Source organism: Nuphar pumila, chromosome 1 (genome assembly GCF_984573655.1).
Source record: "Nuphar pumila chromosome 1, dmNupPumi1.hap1.1, whole genome shotgun sequence".
NCBI lineage: Eukaryota > Viridiplantae > Streptophyta > Magnoliopsida > Nymphaeales > Nymphaeaceae > Nuphar > Nuphar pumila.
In genome coordinates, this window is record NC_143249.1 from 27,455,440 (window position 1) to 27,470,173 (window position 14,734).

Genomic DNA, 14,734 nt, shown 5'->3' on the forward strand with positions numbered 1-14,734 from the left:
TGTAAGAGAGAATGTGACATCTTTCTTTTGGTGACAAAGAGGAAGATATTGGGTTGCACACATCGATCTTTTTTTATGGGTCGAACAATATATGCAGTTATTCTCATTTGTGACTTTATTTATTCTCTCTTGTATCGATGATTGATTATATTAATAAAGGTTCTCGATACTCTTCTCGTAGATGTAGGCAGTTTTGTCGAACCACGTAAAATCTTCTTGCCTTGTGGTTATTTGAATTTTTTCTAATTTTATTGTGATTATTTGTATTCCCTAATCTCATCAATATTTGATATGACCTGGTGTGATGGCAAAAAAACTTTACATTATGATAAAGAAGGGTTAAAGATTTTTTATTCAATGAGGTATTTACAAGGCAAGAAAAACAAATAAAATTTTGTTGCAGGTAAAACAAAAAGTTGAGAAGAAAAGGAGTGATGATTTTTCATCAAGATCTTCTCAGGTTCAATCATAGAATAACTTACTGTAGAAGGTAGTTTAATTTCAGAGAAAGATTACCCAGGCTTATGAGCAATGTGCACATGATGATGATGTGATAGTGTATGTTTTGTCAGTTGAATACACATGTTCGTGCATAAAAATTATGACTTATACAAGTGAAAGAGGCAAGGCAATGAAGATTGCACAGTTCAGGGTTGTCAGCCTGAGTTAGATTGCTTCGGCCTCAAGAAGATGGGTTGTTTAAAGAGAGTTGGTTAGAAAGCAATAAAGTCGATGTGAAGAATGTTGATTGTGCCTTGAATGAGTTCCTATTAGACTATGTCTCACCTTGCCACATAAAAATGTCTCTTTTGTACTTTTGTTTAGAATCTCATATGATATGGGAAATAAGAACGATATGAGGTTCCTTGATGGATAGGGACCTTACTTTTGAGAATTATAAATAGAGGGTGTGCATTCTTTTGAAAATGTGGAAAGGTACTTCTTAACTTGAGAGAAAAATAAAAAATTGAGTATTTTTTTTTATTGAAAGATTCTCTATTGAGTGATTCTTTGATGCTTGAAGCTTCTTTTAGGTTTTGAGATGAGTGTGAAAGAGAATGTGACATCTTTTTTGTGAAGAAGAGGAAGATATTGGGCTGCACAATCGATCTCTCTCGGTGAGTCGAAGGAACGATAGTTACGGTTATTCTCATTTTGTAAGTTTTATTTATTTTCTCTTGTATCAATAATTGATTATATTAATAAAAACTTTTGGTACTATTCACGAATGTAGATGGTTTAGCCAACCACACGTAAACTCATACTTCAACACTTAAAAAAAAAACAAAAATTGCTCCCTCCATACTAATTGAAGTCTTCTGCATTCCTACTTGAACATTGTCCAAACAAGAAGAAGAGTTTGCATTAACCTTAAAAAATCAGTAAACAAATATATTGAAACAACAATAAAAGAAAACCACAAAAAAGGGCATATGAGCACCAATGGCAGCAAAGATATCACATGCACCTCAAGGCCTACAGATTCCATAAGTTCAAAAGTCTTTTGATCCCAAAACTTGATTGCTCTATTGTCAGAAACTGACAAATAATAATTAGTCGAATTGCAAAATAAATGCTGCAACTTCATTTTAGTTTCATTCCAATAATGTAGGGGATACCTATAGTCAATGTGAAGAGCCCAAAGTGGACGCAAGCAAAGGTGCGGAAAAGTAGTCTATACTAAAAGTTTTAGTAATTTTATGTTTTATTTGTTTTTTATTTTTACTCGAAGAAACCGCCAAAGGCGCAGAGACCTAGCCACGCTGAATCAGTACGCTGTCCTGTCAGCGGAAAACAACCAGGGCTTAACCGTCGACATGAAATTAAGATGACCATGAATATATCAACAGATGGCACAGGTTTAAAAAAGTTTATCATGTTTGTTCCAATTACAGCATCAGCAAAAACAAGTTTGGAACAATAAATAACTAAAATATATTAAAACCATACATGAATCAATCATCACAAAAATTGCACAACTTAAACATGAGAAAATTTCACTTGTTGCAAAGAGAAATTTATGGGGATGGAAAATTATCATTGTAAAACTTTACAGAACTCGATCCCTGAAATTCGAACATAACAAAGCACAAAACACACACATGGATTTGTTATTTTATTGCAAATGAACAAATTCCCATAATGTCATCTTCATTCAGAAACAGTGGAGAAAAATGTCTGACATCTCGCCTTTACAACTTCACAAATTATCAAAATCATGTTTATCACCAATAGAGAAAATACTTTTAAAATTAAAAACAAGAGGTAGAAACATATTACAACAAAAACAATTTAGAACTAAATATTCCTAAAAAACATAAAGTCATGAGAACATTCTCCACCACCCATTTATGCAGTTGTGATCCATTAAGATAAAAAATTTCTCTAATGATGACTCCTTTTCGATCTTTTTCAACTGTTCCATAACTAGGGACAATTTTTGAAAGAGAGTTTTTCTAAAAAATATATATTTTTTATAGGAAAGATTCCTCCATCATCAAAAAGTTCTCTCTCACAGGAGATGGTGCAGCTCACCGTTGACAGCATGAACGCCCCACTGACCGTCGCTGTAAAACCATCTGTCGACCTCCAAATCTTTCTAGAGTGGGCAATAGCTCAAGGTGTTGAATCCCTTCGACGATGTGACGAAGATGCAGTGGTACCACTTCACCGCCATCGTGATCACAGGCATGGGTTTTTTCACTGATGCCTCTGAACATGGGGGCGGGCTCGCCCTTCCGGTTCTGGCTGGGCTTCGGCATCGCCGCCATCTTCGCCATGTAGGGGTTCAGGATTGTCCTCATCGTCAGCACCGTCTCGCTGTCCAAGTAACTGTAAAACCCCCTCCCCTTCCTCCCATTTTTCTCACATTTTTCATTCTTTTTTTCTCATGCTATACAAGTGATTTTTTTTTTATTTAGAAAAGTTATCATATCAAAACTTATCATAAGAAATTTTTTTTTTTCCTGTAAGAATTTTTCTGGCTTTCAAACGTGCCCTCGAAGAGTGGAAAAAGGACAAGCAAATAATGGTAAAATCTAAATCATACTGTGGTTTTCATATGCTATTTTTTTCTTTCCAACTTAATGTGCTGCTGGTACACCGATGCATGCCATCTTTTTAACTTTGATATGTTCCTAACTGAGCAAGGCCTTTCATTTTCAAAATAAAGCCGCACGGGCTTACGCCTCTGTATGCGAGGTTAATATCAACTAAAAATTGTCACAAGGACACGACAGAAAGGACATATTATTAAAACTAGTATATAAGTGGAAACGAGACTAAATTGGAGTGTCCCTGTGACAGAGAATTGATCATTGGGAAGGGTGACTTTCTCTGCTTCAAAACAGGATCCCTCCTTCCTGGGAAACCGAGGGGTCCCATTCTATCATGTGATGTTCTCATGGCCAATGTCTGACATAGATTACTATGATCTTGCATACAGGCCCTTGATTTTTTATGACAAGGAACCCTCGCTTGAGTGATAAATCCCCCGCCTGGTATTAGTGTTTATAAATGATTTTTTTTGTTTAATACTTAGACAGAGAAACAAACCTCATTTGTATTAGTGTTTGTAATTGATTTTTTTTTTTTGTCTAATACTGATTGATAGGATTTCATTGGTAAGTGCATTGGAACCCATGGTTATGGACCGACCAGAATCCATTAGTACGAAACATTTTCTTTTCCAGTCTGAATCTCCTAGCCTCACTGGCTCTGCTTGCAGTACTTACTATAGCTGTCCTGACAGCATAAAACCCTATGAGCATAACCCTTGCTCCCAAAAAGTTGCCACGCACTGTTTTGCAAAAGGCGTGGCCCATGGGATTTGAACCCAGACCATCTGCCTAGCGGCCTAGGCCCATCCCACTACGCCTAACCCTGTTGCGGAAAGTAAACCGGACATGAAGAAACGAAGTTAAAGAAAAATTATGGCTTCGAAAAATAAATAAAAGTGATAATATGGCGATAAAATTTCGATATTTTTTACATATTGCCGATATTTTGAGACAGCCTCCGAGGGCTGACCGACCCTTTCCCATTCCCATGGCGACCGTTCCTTTCCTTTCTTCGATTTGATCCTTCAGCCATCAGAGAGAAACCGTAGAAACTCTCCGATAAGGAAAGAGGGAGAGGGAAGAATCCCGAGATAATCCCAGAAATTCCCAGATATGGCGAGGAGCATCCGGTGGGCGATCAGAGAGCTCCTCCGGAGGGGCGGAGGTTCGGAGCGGCCTCACCCTCACCGGCTGGGCCCGGGGACGGCACGGCCCGTGACCTACATGCCCCGGCCGGGCGACGGCGCCCCCCGGGCCGTGACCCTCATCCCCGGCGACGGAATCGGGCCGCTGGTGACCGGAGCGGTGAAGCAGGCGATGGAGGCGATGCACGCGCCTGTCTACTTCGAGACGTATGAGGTGCACGGCGACATGGAGAGGGTGCCGGAGGAGGTGATCGAGTCGATCAAGAAGAACAAGGTCTGCCTGAAGGGAGGCCTCGCCACCCCCGTCGGCGGTGGCGTCAGCTCCCTCAACGTGCAGCTCAGGAAGGATCTGGACCTCTACGCCTCCCTCGTGCACTGCTTCAACCTCCGCGGCCTCCCCACCCGCCACGACAACGTCGACATCGTCGTCATCAGGGAGAACACCGAGGGCGAGTACTCCGGCCTCGAGCACGAGGTCGTCCCGGGCGTAGTCGAGAGCCTCAAGGTGTGTTTTTCCCTCCCCAATTCGATTCAATTTCATTCGATTTGTTCGTTCGATTTTTGGGTGCTGCCAATTTCGTCCTTTGTCTATTGATTCTTCCTTTCTATATATCCAATTTCGTGTTTTCGAGTTTATAATTTTAGGATTTTTCTGTTTAATTGCGTTCTTGGAGGGGGTGGGGTTTTGTGTTTATGGGAGGTGGTGAATATGATTTTGTTGCTCATCACGAATTCCTGGATTTTTGACTTCTCCCATTTTTTGTTGGGTTAAGATCGAATCGGTATTCTTGATATTTAGCCGTGTAGTTGACAATCTTATGAGGAATTGATGTACTGGTAGACTTTATGGTTCGTGTTTGATGACACTTTTTGTAATTAAGTTGGTTCATGATTGAAACCGCTGTCGATCGATAATCTTACTGTTTTGTTCAACGGTGGTCCTGTTATAAGATTGACGGTGTTAGATTTTCGTGCTGTCGATGGTTTATCCTATCCTTGGTTCCTGGAGGCAGAGTTCTCTATCTAGGTGGTGAAGCGTTTGTAGTGTGTGATGCATGTATGATGCAAAGAGAGTGGTTGATGCATGGGGCATTCGCTTCATTATGTAGAAATGTGTAAACTCGAGATAGTCGCTGAACAAGAAGAGGAGAAGAGGGAGCAAAATAACCAAATGTCTCGTTTGCTTCTTTATAATACCAAAGACTGTCTGAGGCAAACATGATTTCAAGTAATGTATACGGTTGCTAGCTCGAATAATAAAAAAGATCTTATAACCTAATTAATTGATCTCATTTGATCGCTTGGTGGCAGTATAAATCTACCCAGAATAATAAAGAAATGATGAAGCAGTCTTTGAAACCAAATTTCATCTGTGCCTTGCTTCATTCAAGCCCAGTAAACTACATCCAATCTGTCATATTGCCTGCTACAAATCTTCATTATTCTCCTGCCCTGTGATTTCCGCCCTTCATCATCATCATCATCATTCCTTGTCCATCTTTATGAGTTAGAGCGTCGGCCTTGCAACTCCTACATTTAAAGATAAAATGTGGGCCCAACCACGGTCTGTCATATCTCTATTTATTGTTTCCCTTTAGTAATTATTATGCTACCCTTATTCCTCGTTCCTTCCACATGTATACTGTTAACGTCTTTTAGGGTGCTATTTTAGCTCTGCTTGTGACATGCCACTGCCATCTTAGGGGACGGTCATTATTTTTTCTCTTCGGTTGGCTGCATCTAAGCTTTCTCTAATTCTGAATCCTTATTTTATCATTCCATTATTACTCCAAATATGTACCTTAGGCTCTGTTTGGAAGCCCATGTTGGAGAGGAGATGAGAGGGGTGATCAGAATGGAGAAGAAAATGGGAGATGAGGCTGGAGTTGTTAACTACATCCTTGTGAGGATGTAGTTGAAAATTATCCATCTCCACCCCCTTCTTCACTTTCAACATCATTCTCATCTTCGAAAGCAGGGTTCCCAAACACCCATGGGAGTAGGTGGTATTAATTAAACCTTCATTAAACACCATCTCCTCTCCCATCTCCGGCTCCCAAACAGAGCCTTAATGTACACACCTCAACTACGGACACCTTCTTTTTACATATCGACTTCATTCCTAAACACTTTGGAACATGTAATTAGATGGAGTAGGTCTTGGTGCATTCTTATGACAGTGTCCTTTCAATCAGACATGTGCCTATCTATCACATGGCACACCACTAATTTGTTTTTACTCCATTCAGCCTGCACTAATCCTATTATGATTTCATCCATTCTTGTGCCATAATTCAGAACTCTGACAGATACCAAAAATCTCATACACTATTTGAAGCATATTTTGAATTTCAAAAGTTGTATCGTTAACATGATGCCCAAATTTGTATTCATGCCATTAATTTAACTCAGTTTTACTCTATTTGTGCTTATGCGGGGATATTTGAACTACCTGGTCTATCATTCTTAGGTTTAATTCATTTTACCTGAACACAGTGATTTGCAGAATGCATATCTATCAGATTGACATAGGATTCAGGCTTTGTAGGTCCGTGCTCTTGTCAGTGAATGCAGTACTGCAGCATTTTCCTCATTAGTGTTAGCCAACTGTTAAATCTTATTTCTTCTCAATGGACCATGACGTGGGTCGCATCAGTCCTTGTTTATTTACTGCAATGCTTCTGTTGCCACATAATGAAATTCATTGTGACCAGAAAAGTAAGGGTGTCAATGGGTCTGGTTTACCTGGACCAAAACCTATAGGGTCCGAGTATGGTGATAAATAATAAGACCTGGGTCTAGACCTGAAGGTCTGATTAATACATGGATCCAGGTATAGTTTGTGAAATTTTATACCAGACCCAGGCCCGACCCGAGTTTTGATTAAGACCCACAAATTTTCAATGTAAAAATGATAAAAAATATTATCTTACTGGGTATGGTCCGTGTCTGGTTCATGTAGTTCTTATCGGATCTGGGTATGGTTTCTCTTCTAGTGGACCCGATTAGACTCGGGTACGGACCCGATGCCGTACCCGAAAATTGGTCCCAAGTCTGGTTCTACCTGGGTCCGAACCAAACCCGACCTGTTGACACCCCTACAGAAAAGCAAACTTAGGTGAAGGCTATGTAACATGGGCACTTCTACTAGGCCTCCATAGTCCATACTCTTGTACCTGTACTGCTACTATGTACTCCTGAGTTCGGGACAACTGAGTTTTGAACTTAATTTGATCCATTTTGTCCTTCTTATGATCCAATTAATGCGTGTTCTATGCTTGACATTAAAATGGTCTACTGTTTATTATATATTTGTTGATCTTTGTTAGTTAATTATACACTTTGACATGTTTTAGACTTGTAGTTGATAATTGACTACCTATAACTTCATATCTAGATTATTTTGTAAATGTATCATAATTGTGCATTTGGATGCATGGTGTGTGTGTGTGTGTGTACACCTATGTGCCTATTAGAAATTTTAGTGGTCCTCTGTATCCTTGTTGTACCCATATCTATGTGACATATTGGCTGCACAAAGAAGATATATTTAAATAAAATAATTGTACAAGGAACATAACGTCCATGTGTTCCTCCCTTCTGCCCCTTGTTGTGTGGTTCTCTTTTTCTCATATTCCTTTTTTTTCTCTTTCTTCGATGTACATGGTGAACGAAATTTGAGTCCAGTTTGGTGCTCTGTCTGCATGATTTCCTTGTGTCTATACCTGTGTGCATTTGTTGGATGCACCCCTGATACTTAATCAAGTATTTTGTTTTGTTTATGTTTTCTTCTTTTAAGTCTCTGATTTAGTAACTTTGCTAGGTGATAACAAAGTTCTGTTCAGAGCGAATTGCAAAATACGCATTTGAGTACGCTTATCTCAACAACAGGAAGAATGTAACAGCTGTGCATAAAGCTAATATTATGAAGCTAGCTGATGGTCTTTTTTTAGAATCATGTCGGGAGGTTGCGAAGAATTACCCCGGGATAAAGTATAATGAGATCATTGTGGATAATTGCTGCATGCAACTTGTTTCGAAACCTGAGCAATTTGATGTTATGGTATGCTCCTCAAACTTTGCCTAGCCTGTGTACATGTTCACCGAGCTTGTGTGGTGCCTGCTTTCCTAGTTCTCTATGTTTTTTTATTTATCAGTTTAATATTCTCTTGTGATTCATATATTATTGAATTATTTTCAGAGCATCTATACGTAATAGAAAGTAACCATCCATCTTCATGATGTCAACATTCCTGAAGTGCTTTCTGTTCATCTTTGTTTTTTTTAAGTAAAGTGACAATTCCATATGTAAGATTTATGGTTGCATTCTGTCTTCTTCCACGAAACCAATCTTGTCGAGTTTTTCTTCTGTTGCCCGTTTGACATTGTTTATGTGTAATTTATTGACACTATCAGGATTCTTGTGGAAGTAGCCCAAATACTTGGTGAGTATGCTATATTACCTTGAGCTGATATTGAGATGTCCCAAGTAAACTCATGACAATGCAGCAGATGCATGGATGCTTTTGTGGTCCTTTCCATGTCGTTGTCTTACACTATTGTGGCATTGTATATGAATAGTGATGGACCAATATTTATGGACAGAGACCAGATTTACATGAATCAGGATGTTTATTAGTTCTCTTAGACACGGTGGCTTCACAGGTGCCTGACCCTACCCGTTCACTTAACTGATAGCCCTTATAACTGAGTGCAGTTTGTTGTGCTCTCCAAGTCCTGAGATGGTCTAAACTGGACATTAGTAGGTTGGTCTTATAGCAATCAGAATCATGAATTGGGAGTGGCTCGTTTGTGCAAAACTTGGAATGATTTCTGAGGCTGATTTATGCAAAATTGCACTCTTTATGATGCCATGTCATAGACTTATAGTTTTAGCAGTTGGTACTGTGCATATGTAAAATGACTACTGTAATATTTGCAGGTTACACCAAATCTATATGGAAATTTAGTCGCCAACACAGCTGCTGGTATTGCTGGTGGCACTGGTGTTATGCCTGGAGGTAGTTTTCACAATCTTAATCTTTGCTTTTTCTTTTCGTGTGTTTCTTTTTTATGAGCTTTATGACATATGGCCATATGGGGTATGCAAGTTGAGGAAATTTTTTTCTTTTGTGTTTCTTTTTTATGAGCTTTATGACATATATATAGGGTATGCAAGTTGAGGTAAATCAAATTTTATGGTGCTCAGACTCATGTCAGATACAAAGTCCGAAGCTTCTTGCTTGAGTATATATACTCTGGACCAAGGTTGCCAGGCTAGGAAGTGAAAGCGAGAAACGATACGGGAAGCGGAAGCAAGAAGCGATGTATTTTAAAATGTATAGGAAGCGGGAAGTGAGGAATATTAAACAAGAAATATAAGAATTGAATGAGAATCAAAATGAAACACAAATAAAAATTAAAATAAAGTGACTAATATTAAATTTCATGATTTTTTTAGTGTAAGAATTAAAATTTTAACAAAATCTAAAAATGATGACTACCAATTTAGAGAAAACACATGAAAGCTATGTCACATGGGTGCGGGTGCGGCACTTTAAAAAAACTTGGGTGCGGGAGTGCGGCAAAAAAAAAAAAAAAAAATATATATATATATATATATATATATATATATATATATATATATATATATATATATATATGGTTTATATCGCCGACCCCAATTATTTTGGGATGAAAGTGTAGTTGTTGTTGTTGTATATATAATTTGTGCAGGGGAGGGGTCGAGCTGATGAGTTGTGGAGCTTGATTCAAAGTTTTTGCCCTTGCAGAAAGGGGGGTTTGGGGGCTCCCCCGACGCGGGTTCCGCTGCGTGGTCAGCTGGCGGGGGGGTCTCTGGGGGGCAGCACCCCCCCAAAACAATTTTTTTTTTAATAAAAAAATTGGACCAAATTTTTTTTAATAAAAAAGTTGGACACAAATGACCCTGGGTGCCGTCAATGCACCCAGGGTCAGGTTGGCTGCACCCGCGTCGAGTCGCGTCAACGTGGGTGTCGCACCCTGCTAGCCGAATCCCTGTGACATAGCATGAAAGTGAGTGAGAGAAAACACATAAAAAAACATGAAAAGTTGAGTAGGGGAACATATAAGAGGAATAAATGAAGCATGTGGAAAACATAGAAGAAGCGTGGGGGAATCGAGGTTCTCATCAAGTTTAGGAAGCGTGGAGTTTCGTGCTTCCGAAGCGAGTTTCCGGGAAGCGATCTTCCCACCTATCTAAGAAGCTTCCGGTAACTCTGCTCTGGATATGTCTATTGAAAGTCAGCTAGTGCGTGTGTGTGCGTGTGTATTAAAATATGGAGGAGCAAAACCATTCCTTTCTTCCAATCCACCCTTTAAATTGGTGTTCTTCTTCTCTGCTGCATGTGCTCAAGTTGGGTAGAAACCTGTATGCCCCGGTGCTTTCCTCTTACCACCCATGGCCCAAAATGGTAGTAAAGAAAAAAATGTTGGCACAAGGCTGTTTTTCACATCAATATAAAAAGAATTCAGAAAAATGAGCCATGAGTCTTAGGCTGTATCACATAGGTGCGGGTACGGGTGCAGATGCAGGGGTGCGGGAAGTGTATATATATATATATATATATATATATATATATATATATATATATATATATATATATATAATTTTCAACAGTTTTAAGTTAACACTAGGTGTATTTGTGTGCATTTATGTATTTATATATATAATATAGATAAAAATGGACTTGATTAGGGTTAACTGAATCTACTTTTGGATAGAAATGGACCTCAATGTGGTTGACTTCACCTAACATAAAGGAAGCTGTGTCCAAGTGTCGCACCCGCCTGGACGCGGGTGCGGTGCCCTGTTAAAAGAGTCCGTGTGACATAGGTCTTAGGTGATTCATTGCAAATGAATTTATATCACATTAACAACTTTTGGTGATTTGGATTGATCAAAGCATTTTGATCAATTGCCCTCAGTATGCCTTTGATATGAAATGATTTTAGTGTCAGCAACTTGTGTTCGAACTTCGACATGTTTATTTAGAATTTCCAGAAGGAAGATCAACCTTTATGCCTAAAGAAAGGTTTAGATGTGAGCTAGATCTGAAATTTTGTTGCATGGATAAAAAACATTACTATGTACTTGGAAGCTTGAGCCCTAAAGCACGTCAAATCTTGCACTGTTGTGGTTCAGTATCCCACCTGTTGCTGTTTTGTGTTGCGCACTTCTACACAAATTTTGGGCTTAGTCTCATCAAGTTGTCACAGCTGGATCTTCTTCAAAGGGAAAAGATTTCATAACTGAGCTGTTAAGATCTGTGAAGCCTTGGCATCTGTTTGCTGCCACACAAGGATTCTTAGTTTTTCTCCTAAAGTTTCGTTCATATTTTTCCCACTCGACTTTGTGCTTATGGCAGCATGAGAGTGTCAGCTTGTTTTTTATATACTCTTGTGATCAGTTCATCAGTACTTTCTAGTTGATTGCTAGTCCATAGTTACAAGTATTGGTGATATTGTGAAAATATCACGATAATTTCAGTTTTTTCAGATAAAATGAATATGGAAAACTGTCACTGTGTTGAGTATATCATGATATTCATTCACACAAGTCTTATTTTTCTTATATTTATGTATATCATCTGCCGTTTCTTATTATATTTAAAAACTTTTTCTGACCTTTTATATTTTCAAAGTAGTTTGTAAGAAAAGATACTTCTAAGGCCCTTTGTGTATTATTTTTTATATGTTATTTTTGAAAATGTCATCATTTTCTCTAGAAAAACTTCTTCCTTTTTTAATATCCTGAGAAAAACCTCACCAAGAAATAAACCAAGACTGATGCGTCAGTCTAGAGGTGAGATGCCTGTCATAGAGATGCTCAAGCGCTGGTATGCACTTAGAAAATGAGTATCGTGCAGCATGCTCTGAAATCAGAAAGCCATGTCCGAGATGCACATGGATGGTTCTATTGTAATGATATCACGTGGAATTTTGGCTGCAGGCAATGTGGGTGCAGACCATGCCATTTTTGAGCAAGGGGCGTCTGCTGGCAATGTGGGAAACGAGAAGCTGGTAGAGCAGAAGAAAGCAAACCCAGTAGCCTTGCTTCTGTCCTCTGCGATGATGTTGCGCCATCTGCAGTTCCCGTCCTTTGCTGATCGGCTAGAGACTGCTGTGAAGCACGTAATTGAAGAAGGGAAGTACTGGACGAAGGATCTGGGAGGGAGCAGCACAACCCAAGAAGTGGTAGATGCAGTCATTGATAAACTGGACTGATGACACACATCTGCTTCTCTCTGTAGCTTATTTTTGGCTCATGGCCAAACTCCCCCACCTGAGAATTATCATGGTGTGTTTTCTTAATTAAGGTTTGGTCTGTGCTCGAGATCACATCCATTAGCAGGAATAACGGAGTCCTTTCCAGATCGAGGTAATAAAATTTTGCTTTCTCCATCTCGCAACAATCTTGTATTTGCAGAAAAGAACAGTCATTCTTATTCTTCTCTGTTCTGATTGCATGGCTCGATTTCAGTATCTTGTGTTAATCAGTACTGCTGCATTTATTAAACTTCCAAGCGGAGATAGAGTTGCAGACGTTCTTAGGTAATTCAGGTTTTATTGTGGAAAAAAAGAATCCATTCAATGTTTCAACTCAAATAAGTTTCTTGGAATAAGTCTGAAAAGAAACTGGGTCGAAACATGCAGGTGAATGTGGTGTACCATGAGAGGATTAGCAAAAGACTCGGGGCTGCGGAATTGCCTTTCATATGAAAGGCAAACCCTGCAAAAAACATCCGGACCTGTATGAGCCCTCCTTTTCTGCAGGAAAATGTCGGGCCCACATGGACCCTGTGGCCTGCTACATTAACCGACCTTTTCCCAACCCACTTTGCTTGTTTCATGGGCCTTGGCCAAAGAACCATTTTCATACGAACATGGTTGGTTTTCCCACAAACAAACGGCCCCAAGGGCGTGTCTGCTTCAAGACGGGTGCTTCCCCAGGGGAAGGAAAATGTGCTCACCACAAGATGCCACTTGTGAAGCACTTGTTTCACCTGCCGTGGAAAATGGCTCCTTTTCATATGAAAGTAAGCCATTTTCTACTAAAATGTGGTCAAACAAACACCCATTATGAGCTAAATCCTTCTACATTTGGTGCAATCTTGGCCATAGAAGTGCGAAGGAATCTTTTCATACTTGAACGGATTGTGGAAATGGGGAAGACCCACAGAGATCGACTTTCTTTTCCAAGTCTTGTTTAACAACTTTTCCCTACCCCCCAACCAATACCGTGTGAGTGGTGCAAGTATCCGTCTTTTCTTTATCTGGTTTATTTATCTTAGTGCGATAAGTCAGTATGATTGGGATCTGTTGGTCCATATTCATACTGTCGCCTTCAGATCCATGCTGATTAGTGCAAAAGGTTTAGTACAAGATGCAGGATTTTGGGGACTTGAAAACCTTGGTTGCAAGATGAGATCCTTTTGGAGAGGCACATTTGGTTTGGAAAATGGCCTTATTGTATGGCAAAAATGACACATTTTTCAAATTGCTCTATAATTTTTGAAATCTGTCTTATGTTCAAATTCGTAAATGTTTTTTTAGGACCTTTTTATCTTTCACATGAGTGAACCTTCTAAAGTTTGTGCGTCGGTATACTCTTCGGGTATCACAAACTCTCACTAAAAAAAGTAGATTTACACATTTTTTTGCGAACCTCATGATGTATGTATGACCAAATTTGTGAACTTCGTGTAAATAAAATTTTTCGTAACATCGCAAATATTTCACTAAATTCGCATACCGATATTACTAAGTTTGCATAACCAAATTGTGAACTTTCTGTAACTAAAACATGTCGTAACATCATAAATATTTTACCAAATTTGCAAATATTGTACAAAGTTCATATAACTAAATTCATAAATTTTCTATAGCTGAAACTTGTCATAACATCGCAAATATTTTACTAGATTCGTATATATAGTCTGAGTTCGCATAATCAAATTCATGAACTTTATGTAACTGAAAACTATCATAACTTCACAAATATTTCAGTAAATTCACATATATAGTACTAAGTTCTCATAAAATCATGCAGATCTCCTCTAATAATTGATCCTCAAGGAGATTCACAAATATGAGATGATCTATGCAAATATTTGGCATGCAAATTTTTAGTTATTTGTATGTTTGCTGAATCATATATAAAGTCATATTTGTGCATTTTATTTTATTTTTTGTTTGTTTCTATAAAGAACCCTAACTCTTTTCCTGTAGAACCCTCATCATTTTCTCTCTCACCTTAAGGAGATTCCTATGAAATTTTTTGTTGCATTACGACGAAGTTGCAATATCCTTCTCATCGACTTCCTCGGTTAAGTTGAAAGGTGAGTCCCATAAAAATAAAACTATATGTGCATAATATTTTATTTTATTTTAAACTTTATTTTTTATAGTATGAACATTTAATAACCCCATGCATATTTGTGTTTGGTTGTTGCTGTGAATGGTTTTTTTATGTTTTCTTATATTTTATTT

General features: G+C 38.6%; 1 protein-coding gene across 1 annotated transcript; it reads left to right on the forward strand.

Annotated features, from left to right (window-relative positions):
* Window positions 1–4,018: 4,018 nt before the first annotated feature.
* Window positions 4,019–12,721, forward strand: LOC149848487 (isocitrate dehydrogenase [NAD] regulatory subunit 1, mitochondrial-like). Its single transcript, XM_090011722.1, has 4 exons — window positions 4,019–4,709; window positions 8,028–8,267; window positions 9,147–9,225; window positions 12,195–12,721. Exons 1-4 carry the CDS (start codon window positions 4,173–4,175, stop codon window positions 12,467–12,469), a joined length of 1,131 nt encoding a protein of 376 aa, XP_089867848.1. The 5' UTR covers window positions 4,019–4,172; the 3' UTR covers window positions 12,470–12,721.
* The last annotated feature ends 2,013 nt before the right edge of the window (window positions 12,722–14,734 follow it).